Genomic DNA, 15000 nt, shown 5'->3' on the forward strand with positions numbered 1-15000 from the left:
AGCACAATTAATCACAGGGGTTTTCTTTAGCACTTCTGTATGCAGAGGGACGTCTTTTCTCCTCAAACTACTCATTACTACTGAAAAAGACTGAAAACTAGATGAATGATTGATGATCTAAAGACAAACCATTCAGCATTAACATCACTAACTGAAGTTTACAGATTAATATAGAATTCAGTTCCTTACTGAAGTGTTTCAGGTCTGCAGTGTGGATCCTTCAGTAGATCCTTCAGTAAAACAGAGAGCTGCTCTACTCCTGAGTCTCCTTTTATTTTCCCACTCAGATTCAGATCCGTCTGCAGTATCGGGTTTATACCCAGAACTTCAGTCAGATGATCAGAAGCTTTCTGTGCATCAGGACTTTTCAACACCCTGTAGAGAGAAAGAACAGAGAAACACTAACATTAATTATATTTACAGCAATGCAGTGTGACTTTTTCAGTAATGTCCAGTCCACAATGGTGGAAATTTTTCCTAAATATTAGTTTTGTTACTTCAGCAATTTTCATGTTGAGAATTTTCTTGTTCAATTTATAATTGTAATTAACATTGTAATTAAGTAATAAAAAAATAAATAAAAAATAAGTAACTGTGTACTTTTCTAGTGCAATTGGAGAAGTGAAGAAGAAAAGACTTTTACTGAATGTAATGAAGACATGATAATGACTTTCTTCTTCAGAGTTGTACTGATCAGATATACAGTGGTGTAAACAGTGAAACTGAAGCAGTCTGTGTAACATCACACCCAGATCCAGAACACCAGAGGGAGCCCTCGCCCGAGTATTAGCACTCTTGTACTCACTTCCTGGTTTGTTTTAGCATTTAAGCAGCATGCTCCCTTTGTTCATTATGAAGTAATGTCGTTCCTTCGTGCCATACTAAGCCTTGCCATAGTTCTGCTCTCAGATTGTTTCTTGTGTATGATCCTTGCCTTCGTCTTCAACTTCGAGTTTCGGTTTTGTGTTTCGGTTTTGATTTTCTAGTGTTTGATTTCCGGCTTTTGAACTTGGCTTCGTCTATACGGTCTATGATTCCTGCCTGTGTGAGTTTAAATAAAGATCTGCACATGGATTTGAACACTCCTGTCTCCGACAAGTCGTTACAGTCTGATGAGTCTTACTAATCAATTACTCAGAATCTAAGGCTGGATTTTACAAATACTGGGAAAAAGCTCACCTCAGTGTCTTCAGTTTACATTTTGGATCATTTATTAAATTCCTGAGTTCCTTCATTCCTGATTCTCCAGGATCGTTCCCTCTGAGGTCCAGCTCTATCAGGTGTGATGAAGGGTTTGATTTCAGAGCTTCAGCCAGAGCAGTGTATCCTTCCTCTTTAATATTACAGTCTGAAAGTCTGGAGAAAACAGAAACGTTTCATTTAAAGACAGTGATTTGGGCTCTTGTGTAGTAAAACAGGAAAAGCTCTCGCCCGATCATCACGAGACTGAGAGTTTAAATCTCTGTAGCTAAAAGAACAAAACTAGCCATGCTCTCAGGAGGGGAGGGGCATTCTGAGCCCATCATGAACATCTATGAGCTGGTGTATGCTGGCAGATGGCACTTTCCTCTGAGTGTGTAACACTGCCCTGTGATGCAGCGTGAGCAGAAGATGTTGGCTGGTTTCATGTGTCTAAGAGGCAACACCTGTTAGCCTGATCATAGCTAAACTGTGGTGTGATAAGAGATCTGATTGGTGGATTAGAACAGGACGGTGACTGAATTGGGAGGAAAACAAATATCACAAACCCAGTTACCCTGATGAAGATTAATCTGTTCTGAATATTACAAATATGTTCAAAATGATCTCATTCCACCTCCATGATCTAGTAACTTATACAATCAAATAACTTACAGAAGCTTCTGGAGTCTACAGGATGAATTCTTTAGTAGAGTAGAGATCTGAATCGCTCCTGAATTTCCCAGTGTGTTCTCACTCAGGTCCAGTTCTGTCAGGTGTGAAGGGTTTGAAGTAAGAGCTGATATCAGATCAGTACAGCCTCTGTGTGTAATACTGCTCTTATTCAGCCTGCAGACAGAGAACACAGCGGAGAAAAAGATCTCCAAACAGAGTACAGATAACCAACCATCATGAACATCTAAAAATAAACTGCTGTGTCCAGAATTGGACAGAATGTAGTGGACTGTTTATCATCACTGTGTGAATGTACATTAAATTTCCATCAGAGCAGCAAATCACATCAAATCCAGAACTTTCAGTGCAACAGTACTGTTTACAGCAGTAGTTTATATAAAACATAGTAAGAGAGCTTTATAGATTTACATGTGAACAAAAATATTTATTTATTCATCTATGAGGTTAAGGTTTATCCTGGTCAGTGTGCTGGGGGAAGTGGAGTCTATCCCAGGAATACTGGACATGAGGTGGGAATATTCCATTGACTCCTGTCCATCACAAACATTCACACAATCATTCATACCTAGGGATCATTTAGCATAAGGAGGTGGAGGAAACTGGAGATCCTCAAGGAAACCCACAGGGAGAGCATGTGATATTCCACACTGCCAGTCCCCTGAGTTCAGGATCAAACCAGGAACCCTGGAGCTGTGAGGCAGCAACACTACACCACTACTGGCAAAGAGGACAAGATTAGATGCAGAAATCAGACCACACACCTGAGTCTCTGAGGTCTGCAGTGTGGATCCTTCAGTAGATCAGAGAGCTGCTTCACTCCTGAGTCTCCAGATATTTTCCCACTCAGATCCAGTTCTCTCTGCAGTAAGGGGTTTGTACCCAGAACTTCAGTTAAAGCAGAACAGGCTTCCTCTGCCTCAGGACTTAACAGACTGCAGAGAAAAAAAAAGCAAACTGTCAGAGTCAAACTTTGCCTGGGTCACATCATTAATTTTTAAGTATATATATGTATAAGTACTGTATAAGTAGGCTTATACACTAGTTCCCCGTTTACGGCGCTTTACACAACCTTATGTCAGTCCCTCTGCCGCATAGTAACCATGAAAAATGGGTAATAAAACCAAACTAAACTAAATTCTTTTTATAAAATAAGAAAATAAATATATTCAATATAAAAATAGTACTGATATCACATACAGCACTTTATAGGGACATTTCCGACTTACGGCAAAAATCGACTTACGTCGAGTCTCTTAGAACCAATTAACGATGTAGGGTGGGGTATGACTGTATGTATATATTTCTATATTTATTTATCATATTCTGTAAATTACCACAAATAACCCAAACTCTAAAATTATATGAATAGGATTATTAGAAAACAATAGAATGACAGTACGGGGCGGAGACATGATGTGAATGTGAATGTATTCACTATTAAACAATAATATTCACACTGATTTTATAAAATATTTATATGAATAGATTCCTGTGTTTAATGACATTTAATTTGATAACAGCTGTTGTGATGAGAAACAGGATTAGTCTGTTGGGATGATGCTTTTTTTCCTGATTCTGTCTGAAAGCTATTAGCCAGAGAGCTGCACTATAAACACAGAGACATGGAGGTGAGAGCTGGTGGAGTAGCTGCTTACTGTAAAATAAAATAAAAATAAATATTTATATAACGTTTATTATTAAATGAGTTATTTTACTCATTTTCAGTGGAACTATTTTGGACATTTCCTAAGCTCTCAGAAATTAATTTCTGATGACTGCCATCACAACACACGACTCGTCATTAGACGTGACTGTGAATGATATAAAGCTCAGCACACAGGCGCTGATTGTAGTCTGTGTTTCAGCTCTGTGACAGGAGCCAGTGCACGCTGTACAATGACAGTCACTCCACTACAGACCTGCTGTACAATGACAGTCACTCCACTACAGACCTGCTGTACAATGACAGTCACTCCACTACAGACCTGCTGTACAATGACAGTCACTCCACTACAGACCTGCTGTACAATGACAGTCACTCCACTACAGACCTGCTGTACAATGACAGTCACTCCACTACAGACCTGCTGTACAATGACAGTCACTCCACTACAGACCTGCTGTACAATGACAGTCACTCCACTACAGACCTGCTGTACAATGACAGTCACTCCACTACAGACCTGCTGTACAATGACAGTCACTCCACTACAGACCTGCTGTACAATGACAGTCACTCCACTACAGACCTGCTGTCAGTTCTGAATAGTGTGGAAATGTTGAGCAGTAGAGAATCAGTAAGAACTAAATCATACAGATATTTGAGATTTAATGGAAAGTACGTTCATGATATATTTTTATTCACATTTTCTTAACAGTAATTGTAATAGTACATTTGTTATGTATAAATAATTCACCTCAGTGTGTTCAGTGTACAGTCTGGATCCTGTAGTAAATCAGTGAGCAGCTTCACTCCTGATGCTCCAGGGTCGTTCCCTCTGAGATCCAGCTCTATCAGGTGAGATGATTTCAGAGCTTCAGCCAGAGCAGTGTATCCTTCCTCTGTTATACTGCAGTCTGAAAGTCTGAACAAAGGAAAATAAATTAAAACATTTTACCAGTGGAGATGTATCACTGTATTTTTAGTGGTGGCTACAAGAACATATGTAAAAGTAAGTAAAAATATACTGGATACTCAGATGGTTGCTCATAAATCCATATATTTTACTTTAGCTTTCTTTAAAAAATATTTTAATGTTAAAATCCTGCTTAATTTTACATGTACAGGTGTTATACCCCTATACAGATCAGAAAATAAACATGTCATTATCAATCTGTAATTATTTTCCTCTTATTCTCTGTGTATTAGTTTCATAGGAGAGATGAACTGACCTGAGTTTCTCCAGTTCACAGTTTGGACTCTTCAGTCCAGCACAAAGCAGCTTCACTCCTGAGTCCTCCAGAGGATTACTGCTCAGATCCACCTCAGTCAGCTTGGAGGATTCTGAGCTGAGAACTGTGTGTAAAGCCCAGCAGCTTCTCTCTGTCAGGTTACACTCACTGAGACTGAAAGGAGAAAATGTCAGAGGAACTCAGAAAACACTGAACGCTTTCTGAAGACAGACATAAAGATAAGAGAGAAACTCAGTGATATACAGTTTATTCACAGAATTACCAAAATGACCAGTGTTAAGAGTGTGATAAGAGGTTGGGTCAGTATTACTGATGCACTGTAATGTGTATAATATACACTATATTGCCAAAAGTATTCTCTCACCTGCCTTGACTCGCATATGAACTTAAGTGACATCCCATTCCTAATCCATAGGGTTCAATATGACGTCGGTCCACCCTTTGCAGCTATAACAGCTTCAACTCTTCTGGGAAGGCTGTCCACAAGGTTTAGGAGTGTGTTTATGGGAATTTTTGACCATTCTTCCAGAAGCGCATTTGTGAGGTCACACACTGATGTTGGACGAGAAGGCCTGGCTCTCAGTCTCCGCTCTAATTCATCCCAAAGGTGTTCTATTGGGTTGAGGTCAGGACTCTGTGCAGGCCAGTCAAGTTCATCCACACCAGACTCTGTCATCCATGTCTTTATGGACCTTGCTTTGTGCACTGGTGCACAGTCATGTTGGAAGAGGAAGGGGCCAGCTCCAAACTGTTCCCACAAAGTTGGGAGCATGGAATTGTCCAAAATGTCTTGGTATGCTGAAGCATTCAGAGTTCCTTTCACTGGAACTAAGGGGCCAAGCCCAGCTCCTGAAAAACAACCCCACACCATAATCCCCCCTCCACCAAACTTTACACTTGGCACAATGCAGTCAGACAAGTACCGTTCTCCTGGCAACCGCCAAACCCAGACTCGTCCATCAGATTGCCAGATGGAGAAGCGCGATTCATCACTCCAGAGAACGCGTCTCCACTGCTCTAGAGTCCAGTGGCGGCATGCTTTACACCACTGCATCCGACGCTTTGCATTGCACTTGGTGACATTTGGCGGTTGCCAGGAGAACGGTACTTGTCTGACTGCATTGTGCCAAGTGTAAAGTTTGGTGGAGGGGGGATTATGGTGTGGGGTTGTTTTTCAGGAGTTGGGCTTGGATGCAGCTGCTCGGCCATGGAAACCCATTCCATGAAGCTCTCTGCGCACTGTTCTTGAACTAATCTGAAGGCCACATGAAGTTTGGAGGTCTGTAGCGATTGACTCTGCAGAAAGTTGGCGACCTCTTCGCACTATGTGCCTCAGCATCCGCTGACCCCGCTCCGTCAGTTTACGTGGCCTACCACTTCGTGGCTGAGTTGCTGTCGTTCCCAAACACTTCCACGTTCTTATAATACAGCTGACAGTTGACTGTGGAATATTTAGGAGCGAGGAAATTTCACGACTGGATTTGTTGCACAGGTGGCATCCTATCACAGTTCCACGCTGGAATTCACTGAGCTCCTGAGAGCGACCCATTCTTTCACAAATGTTTGTAAAAACAGTCTGCATGCCTAGGTGCTTGATTTTATACACCTGTGTCCATGGAAGTGATTGGAACACCTGATTCTGATTATTTGGATGGGTGAGCGAATACTTTTGGCAATATAGTGTATGTATATCTACTGAACTAGTACACATTTTGGGTTACTCACCTAAACCAGGACTGATACTGAAAAGAGAAATCTACTTTATCAGTATTTATTATTAATCAATCAGGGAACATTTTATTTCACTCTCTATCATCTGGATGCTGCCACGTGTCATTAATGATGAACTCCAAATGTATTAATGAGTAAACTGTATATTTAATAGATCCAGTGAGGGAGGATTGAACCATGAGTTGTATATTCCATTGTATATGCCATTAACCTGGCAGAACTCAGAGCTCTCTCTCTCTTTCTCTCTCTCTTTCACACACACACACACACACACACACACACAAATAAATAAAACACATGTAAAGTTGTTTTATTGGGTTATTTGTAGTGTAAAATGACGCTTGAGTTCCTCTTGTTCTCTTGACATTGTATATTCAGATCTCTGCTATTTCCCATTCATCTGTTCATTAGTGCTACAACATAAACTACATCACATGGTATCACCTGGTATCAGATGTTGGTATCAGAGATTTGTCAGATTTTATCAGACTGACACCTGACACCAGTACCAGTAACAATGCCTCTGGTTGAGGTCCTCTTGGATGAATAAATTATCCAGAGTGTTTAGACATATTGCTGTAAAATCCAAATCAGAACAGCTCCTTTAATTCCTAAAAACTGAGTTTAACAGAGAAACAGGTTTTACTTACAGAACTGTTGTAGCTTCCTGGACGACTGGTAACAGTGATGTACTGTAATATGTAATATTATACATATGTAATATGTAATATATGTATATGTACTGAACTAGTACACATTTTGTGTAACCCGTTTAAACCACTACTGAAAAGAGAAATCTATTTTATCAATATTTATAATTAATCATTTAGGAAACATTTTGTTTCAATCTCTTTCATCTGGTTGCTGCCATGTGCTGTTAAGGATGAGCTCCTGATGAGCTCTTTGTTTAAACAGTGCTACGTTTTTTCCACAACACAGGGTATACAGTCACTTCTATCAAACTATTCAACTCAGTAACACTTTAACAAAAATGATCCTCAGAGGAGCCGTGGATGAGAAAAGCAAAAATAGAGTTTATTGCACATCAGCAATCAACTTCAGATCAATTCATCAAGACTTCCCAGAATCATTCCTCAAAATTCAGTATTCAATATAAACTATTCCATGATGCTCCTCCCATATTTTTAATAAAATATTTGCTCAAAATGTTTCCCATAATGTTTAAGTTTCATCTTTTTAATTTCACATTGTTTCTGGCTTCTCGATTTTAGATTCCCATTAGACATTAACACAACATCTACATCATTCTCTGGCACTCTTAGACACCAACATTTCGTCTCTGCTTGAGTATCTCTCCACTCTTACCCCCTCAGACTTTCCTGCTTCTCCACTCTACCACATCCTGCCAGCTGTGGCTGGAGCTCATACTTCAATGTAAACTGAGATGGCCTCTTCACCCCATCCTACCACTCCTGCTACAACCGGACCTTATCCTCACATTCATTCTAGTCAGCCCCAGCCGGGGCCTAGCTGCCTACCCTTTCATTAAACTGCAGTTTTCACCTAATTCTTTATAGATTGTGTTTATTTCCAACTTTTTATTTCCCACAATAGTATATTTAATAGATAGCATGAGGGAGGACTGAGCTATTAGTCTCTAGAAAAGTATTAACCTCTCTCTCTGTCTTGTTCTCTCATTCTCTCTCTCTCTCTCTCTCTCACACACACACACACACACACACACACAGAGCAGTCATTTTGCCCACTCACAATGATCCATGCTTGGAATATATTTTATGTGAACAATTTACAACACTTTATGTTCATTAATGTTCCGCTCAATAGCTCAGTGTGCTCAGGTCAGCATTCTTCTCTATTAAACACCCCTTTTAAACACTGTAAAGGTGTTTTATTGGGTTACTTGTAGTGTAAGATGATGTTTTATTTCCTCCTCTTGACATTTTATGGTTTTCAGTGTCCTTTCCTTTAAGCATTAATCAATATTGTATATTCAGATCTCTGCTATTTCCCATTCATCTGTTCATTAGTGCTACAACAGAAACTACATCACATGGTATCACCTGGTATCAGATGTTGATATCAAACAATGTTTTATGAATACATGTAAAAGTGCACAGTATCAGACTGATACCTGACACCAGAACCGGTAATAATGCCTCTGTATTTAGGATGAATAAATTATCCAGAGTGTTTAGGAATATTTCTGTAAAATCCAATCAGAACAGCTCCTTTAATTCCTAAAAACTGAGTTTAACAGAGAAACAGGTTTTACTTACAGAACTGTTGTAGCTTGCTGGACGACTGGTAACAGTCTCTTAAAGCATTCATCTGATCTTATAAACTTCTGTAGGTCAAACACTTCCAGATCCTCCTCTGAGGTCAGCAACACAAAGACCAGAGCAGACCACTGAGCAGGTGAGAGTTCAGCTTCAGAGAGACGACCTGAGTTCATGTAGCTCTGGATCTCTTTCACCAGTGAATCATCATTTAACTCGTTCAGACAGTAGAACAGATTGATTAATCTCTCTGGAGATGGATTTTGTTCAAACTTTAACTTGATGTACCCAACTATGTCCTTTCGGCAGTCAGAGCTGCTTCCTGTGTGTGTCAGTAGACCTCGAATGAGCTTCTGATTAGACTCCACTGAGAGGCCCAGAAGAAAACGGAGGAAAAGATCTAAGTGTCCATTGTCACTCTGTAAGGCCTGGTCCACTGCACCCTTGAGGAACTTAGACATTTCTGATGTGTTGAAAAGACCAGACAGATCAGTGGTTTGTTCTTTTGTTTGTTTTTTGTCAATGAAGCAGAGAAACGCATATAATGCAGCCAAAAACTCCTGAACACTCAGATGTACAAAGCTGAACATCTTCCCCAGGTGGAGTCCAGACTCTGTTCTGAAGATCTGGGTACACACTCCTGAGTACACTGCCACTTCTCTAACATCAATGCCACACTCTCTCAGGTCTTCCTCATAGAACATCAGGTTTCCTTTATCCAGCTGTTGGAAAGCCAGTTTTCCCAAAGCCAGGACACTCTCTCTGGTCTCCTGAGGATCAGGGTCATATTTCTGACTGTACTTTTGCTCCTTGTGTTTGATCTGAAAGATCAGGAAGTGTGTGAACATTTGAGTCAGAGTCTTGGGGATCTCTCCACTCTCTGCTTCACCCAACATTCTCTCTAGAACAGTAGCTGAAATCCAGCAGAAGACTGGGATGTGGCACATGATGTAGAGGCTTCTTGAAGACTTCATGTGTGTGATGATTTTATTGGCCAGGATCTCATCACTGAGCCTCTTCCTGAAGTACTCCTCTTTCTGAGGATCACTGAACCCTCGTACCTCTGTTACTTGGTGTACACACTCAGGAGGGATCTGATTGGCTGCTCCTGGTCGAGTGGTTATCCAGAGGAGAGCAGAGGGAAGCAGATTCCCCTTGATGAGGTTTGTTAGCAGAACATCCAGTGAGACTGACTCTGTCACATCACTCAACATCTCATTGTTCTGGAAATTTAGAGGAAGTCGACACTCATCCAGACCATCAAAGATGAACAGGACTTTGTAGACATTACTGTCTATTACTTCCAGGTCCTTAATTTCTGGGAAAAACTGATGAATAAGGCTCATCAGACTGAAGTTTTCCTGCTTCACCAAATTCAGTTCTCTAAAGGGAAGTGGAAACAGGAAGAGGATGTTCTGATTTGCTTTTCCTTCAGTCCAATCCAGAATAAACTTCTGCACAGAGACTGTTTTTCCAATTCCAGCTACTCCTTTAGTCAGCACACTTCTGATGGACTTGTCTTTAAAGAGCTCATTACATTTGATGGGTGTCTCCTCTGTGGCTGGTCTCCTGGACGCTGTCTCAATCTGTCTCACTTCATGTTCATTATTGACGTCTCCACTCCAACTCTCTGTGACGTAGAGCTCTGTGTAGATCTGATTCAGAAGTGTAGATGTCCCATGCTGTGAGATTCCTTCATTAATTCTTTTACATTTATTTAGAAGTCCAGATTTGAGCTTTCTCTGATACACAGAGGCCATCTCTAACAAACAGAACAATGTCATGGTCAAAATTGTAATGTATGGACAATAAACTCAATGTGAAATTTAATACAGGTCAAAAACTGGATTATATTCCTAATAAATACATCAGTAAAATGTAAAAGAACCAGAACACTAGGATTCTCCCTGAGTCATGTGTTTGCTGTAAAACTGTATTCATTAGGATTATAATCAGTAGGATAATATGGACCAGTGGTCCAGTGTGTTTCACATTAAAGTGATAAAATGTTGTAATAATCAGAAGCTCTCTTACTGATCTGCAGGGTGTGAGCGAGATCTTTCTGCTTCATGTTCTTCAGGATGTACAGTGTGATCTTCAGCACACCCTCTCTAACACAGTGCAGATCCTCTTCCTCCACCTCCTCCTCCCCCCTCTCAGAGCATGCTGGGTAATCAGCATTAAGTAGCTTCTTGAACCTGTTCAGCTCATTCTTCAACAGTGTGATGACTTTGTGCTCCAGCTCCTGATTAAAGAAACACAATAACATAAAATTACTGTTATATGATTTTAACATATATGATCAAATTCCTGTTGAATTCTGGATTCTGATTGGTCAGAAGGTGTGAACTGGATTAATTTTCTCATTCTTATCTGTTTCTATAGTAACAGCTAATTTATCGGGACTTGTATGCCAAAGGCTCCTCATCTATTGATTAAAAATGTGTTACTGTGGTGAAGATTTCATTAAGAAGACACTTATTTCACATTCATGTCTCCAGTGTCAGCACTTTGTAAATCAGAGGTAAAGGCGAAATTAAAACAGAATCAATGCACTTTTGTCTGTTTACAAATAATGTTGCTGTAACTATTAACTGTACATTACTTTAGTATTTAATAAAAAGAGCGTATATTATTTACACACACACACACACACAAACACACCTTGAATATGGACTCCATCCATTTTGTGTTGATGGATTTAAGGTTCTGTTTTTGGGTTCTGTGGATAAACAAACATGTTTATTATTATTTGGTTTTAACCTTATAATCTGTGAGGAATTATGACTGGATGAATATAGTAGATTTTTCACTAGCAAGATTCTGGTTTACCTGGGTATTGCTTGTTTTTAATCCTATTCCTTATTGACCAACTTTTCCTTTTCTACCTTTAAACCACAGGGGTGCTAACTTGTAGCTAAACATACAGTACATTAAACCACATTACACAAGACTTGAATAAGTAAGAAAAAGTGAGCAATACCTTTCCTCAGAGGATGTTCCATCTTTAAAGTTGGGAGGCTCTGGCAGTGAGTGATCACTCTTATAGGACACACAGCTGGACACAGGTGAGATTGGCCTTTCCTTAGTTTGACTTGAACAAAGAGAAAGATTTAAAGCTATAAAATATAGTGATTTAAATATCTTAGGATGCCATTATGCATATACAGGTTCCTTATTTGAAAGTTTCTTTGGCCAGAGCACAGTCAGCCATCATACTGCACCTCTGGAGCAGAGCAGAATAAAGACTTGATTGAGAGACCAACAGGGGCAAACTACCAGATTTACTGACATACTACCAATAGTAGTTTGTCAGTGATGTGATTTAAATCTTCAACTTTCTGTTTCAGTAGCCTAGAGTCTTGAGCAACCACTGTCCTAACTATTCATAGTAATATACACTTCATTTTAAAAAGGTTTATACCCTTACACTCTGCTCCTCACTAAAAACAATCCACTGTGTGTTGAAAAGATGGTTGTAGTTTGTCTGTGTGTGTGTGTGTGTGTGTGTGTTTGAGAGAGACACTTAAGAGAGATACTTTCTGTTATGAGAAACAAATTATGGCTCTTATACAATTTTGTGGTCTCTTTAAGAAGATCGGCTTTGGTAAGCACAAAGCTGGAGGTCTGTGCCTTTATGTTAACAAATCATGGTGCACAGACTCGACTGTAATTGAAAGTAATTGCTAAGTGACCGTCACCACTGTCAAACATGTGAAACACTTTCCTAATCAGGAGCCATGGATGAACTCTGAGGTCCGCCTCTTGCTGAAAGCAAGAGATGCTGCTTTTAAATATGGCGATGAAGAGAACTACAGCAGAGCTAGGACCAACCTGAAAAGGGGCATTAGGAAAGCCAGGCATGCACATAAACTGTGCATCGAGGAGCGCTTCCACTGCAACTCCAACCCCAGACGCATATAGAAAGGCATCCAGACCATCACTGACCACAACCCTACAATACAGTATCTGCCAACCAGCAATGCCTTCCTCCCAGACAAGCTCAACCACTTCTTTGCTCGCTTCAACCAAGATACACCACACCAGAAATACTGACTCCTCCACAGCTGATCATCCAATATCACTCTTCACAACAGAGGTACACTCAGCACTGAGCAGAGTAGATCCATGTAAGTCAGCTGGTCCTGATGGCGTACGTGTGCTCAGGACTTGTGCTGTCCAACTGGCACTGGAAGTCTTCACTGACATTTTCAACCTGTCACTGGCCCAGGCCACTGTTCCCACATGTCTGAAGACTACAACCATCATACCAGTGCCTAAGCATTCTTCTGCGAAATGCCTGAATGATTTCTGCCCTGTTGCACTCACCCCCATTGTTATGAAGTGCTTTGAGAAGCTGGTTTTAAGTCACCTCATAGCTTGTTTCCCACCTACACTGGACCCACACCAGTTTGCTTAACGCCCGAATAGGTCAACAGAGGATGCCATTTTCACTGCTATTCATCTAGCTCTCATCCACCTAGACAATAACAATACATACATTCAGATGTTGTTCACTGACTTCAGCTTTGCTTTTAATACAGTTGTCCCTAGTAAACTGATCTAAGCTCAGTGACCTGGGTATCTGCACATCCATATGCAGTTGGATTATGGACTTCTTAAGAAATAGACCTCAGTCTGTAAGGTTGGGTAATCACATATCCTCAACCCTCATCCTGAACACCGGCGTCCCACAAGGCTGTGTGCTGAGCCCACTGCTCTACTCCCTTTTCACCCATGACTGTTTTCTGCAACATAACTCCAACATCATCAAGTATGCAGATGATAACATAGTTGTTGGTCAAATCAGCAACAACAATGAATCGGCCTACAGGGAGGAGATCCAAAGCCTGTCAGCATGGTGTTCCATGAACAACCTCACCCTCAATGCCAAAAAGACCAAAGAGCACATTGTGGACTTCCGGAAATCTAACAGCAGCAGACCTCTCCTATCTACATCAATGAAGTAGAGCATGACTCCAGCTTTAAGTTCCTGGGCATCCACATCTCTGAGGATCTGTCTTTGCATTAGAACACCTCAACTCTGGTTAGAAAGGTGCAACAGCATCTTTACTTCCTGAGGAGATTAAAAAAAGTTCACCTAACCCCCAAGATCCTGACCAATTCTTACTGCTGCATTATTGAGAGCATCCTGACAAGCTCCATCACAGTGTGGCATGGCAGCTCCACAGTGTATGAAAAGAAATCACTGCAAAGGGTTGTGAAAACTGCCAATGCTTCAGAGGCACCCAACTACCTGCCATTGAGTCTCTTCACCACATTAGATGTTTGCGCAAAGCACACAAAATCATCAAAGACTCCGCCCACCCTAGTCACAAACTGTTCAACCTCCTTCCGTCTATCTATCTATCTATCTATCTATCTATCTATCTATCTATCTATCTATCTATCTATCTATCTATCTATCCAAACCTATCAATTCCTCTGACTACCATCAGAGGTCTCTGTTTCACCTCTCTCCTTTTTGAAGTTGTTATTGCTTATTACATTATTGTGACTTTATCACAAACCTCTGTGTTTTCTAACACACCCTTTTTTCAATAGATTGGCACTGCTAGTTTACTACTAATTTTGAGATTTAGTCCATTTTTGTACCATTTACTAAAAAAATCTTTTTTTTTTTTTTTTTTTTTTACATTTTTAAACACTATTTTTTTTTAAATAATTAACATATTACAGTATCACAAAATTTCATTCAGACACTTCTCCATGCAAAACATTTACCAAACCTTTATAGTTTAGTTCTCCTTATTTGTATTTAGAACACTCAGACAGCTTACCTCTGTATCTTGTGCTGCTCCTCTTGATGAATCATTTCAGATGTTCTGAGATCCTCACACTCCCCCCACATTATTTCAGAAGGTCTAATGTCTGCTGTCTCTTAGAATTAGTGCAGCTTTGTCCTGTTGAGAAAACAACAGTAGGATTAATTATGGGTTTTGTCTGGAGCACTTAACCTGGACCTTCAGAGACTTGCCCTGAAGCCAGTGTTGTTTTGTTTGTATGCTTAGGGTCATGGTCATAGTGAAAAGTGATCTGTTTCTTCAGACTGAGTTTGTGTGAGCTCAGAAGGAGCTTTCTTCAAGGACGGTCATGTATTCGGCATTCCTCACCTGTTACTAGAATCCCTGTCCCTGTCACTGAGATGCACCCCATAGCATGATGCTGCCACCACCATGTTTCACCATAGGAATGGTATTAA

The 15000-nt window shown here is 40.3% G+C and overlaps 1 protein-coding gene across 1 annotated transcript in view; it reads right to left on the bottom strand.

The window, feature by feature from the left end:
* Nucleotides 1-15000, bottom strand: part of LOC131351769 (uncharacterized) — a 277436-nt gene that overhangs the window by 259642 nt on the left and 2794 nt on the right. Inside the window, exons 2-12 of the mRNA XM_058387324.1 lie at nucleotides 14579-14701; nucleotides 11761-11871; nucleotides 11442-11499; nucleotides 10812-11022; nucleotides 8778-10539; nucleotides 4768-4941; nucleotides 4293-4460; nucleotides 2637-2807; nucleotides 1855-2028; nucleotides 1180-1356; nucleotides 190-375 (exon numbers count right to left, since the gene is read on the bottom strand). Of these exons, the coding sequence (XP_058243307.1) occupies nucleotides 190-375; nucleotides 1180-1356; nucleotides 1855-2028; nucleotides 2637-2807; nucleotides 4293-4460; nucleotides 4768-4941; nucleotides 8778-10539; nucleotides 10812-11022; nucleotides 11442-11499; nucleotides 11761-11871; nucleotides 14579-14649 (3263 nt within the window). The 5' untranslated portion in view covers nucleotides 14650-14701. The remainder of the gene's footprint in view (nucleotides 1-189; nucleotides 376-1179; nucleotides 1357-1854; nucleotides 2029-2636; nucleotides 2808-4292; nucleotides 4461-4767; nucleotides 4942-8777; nucleotides 10540-10811; nucleotides 11023-11441; nucleotides 11500-11760; nucleotides 11872-14578; nucleotides 14702-15000) is intronic.

Source organism: Hemibagrus wyckioides, linkage group LG04 (genome assembly GCF_019097595.1).
Source record: "Hemibagrus wyckioides isolate EC202008001 linkage group LG04, SWU_Hwy_1.0, whole genome shotgun sequence".
NCBI lineage: Eukaryota > Metazoa > Chordata > Actinopteri > Siluriformes > Bagridae > Hemibagrus > Hemibagrus wyckioides.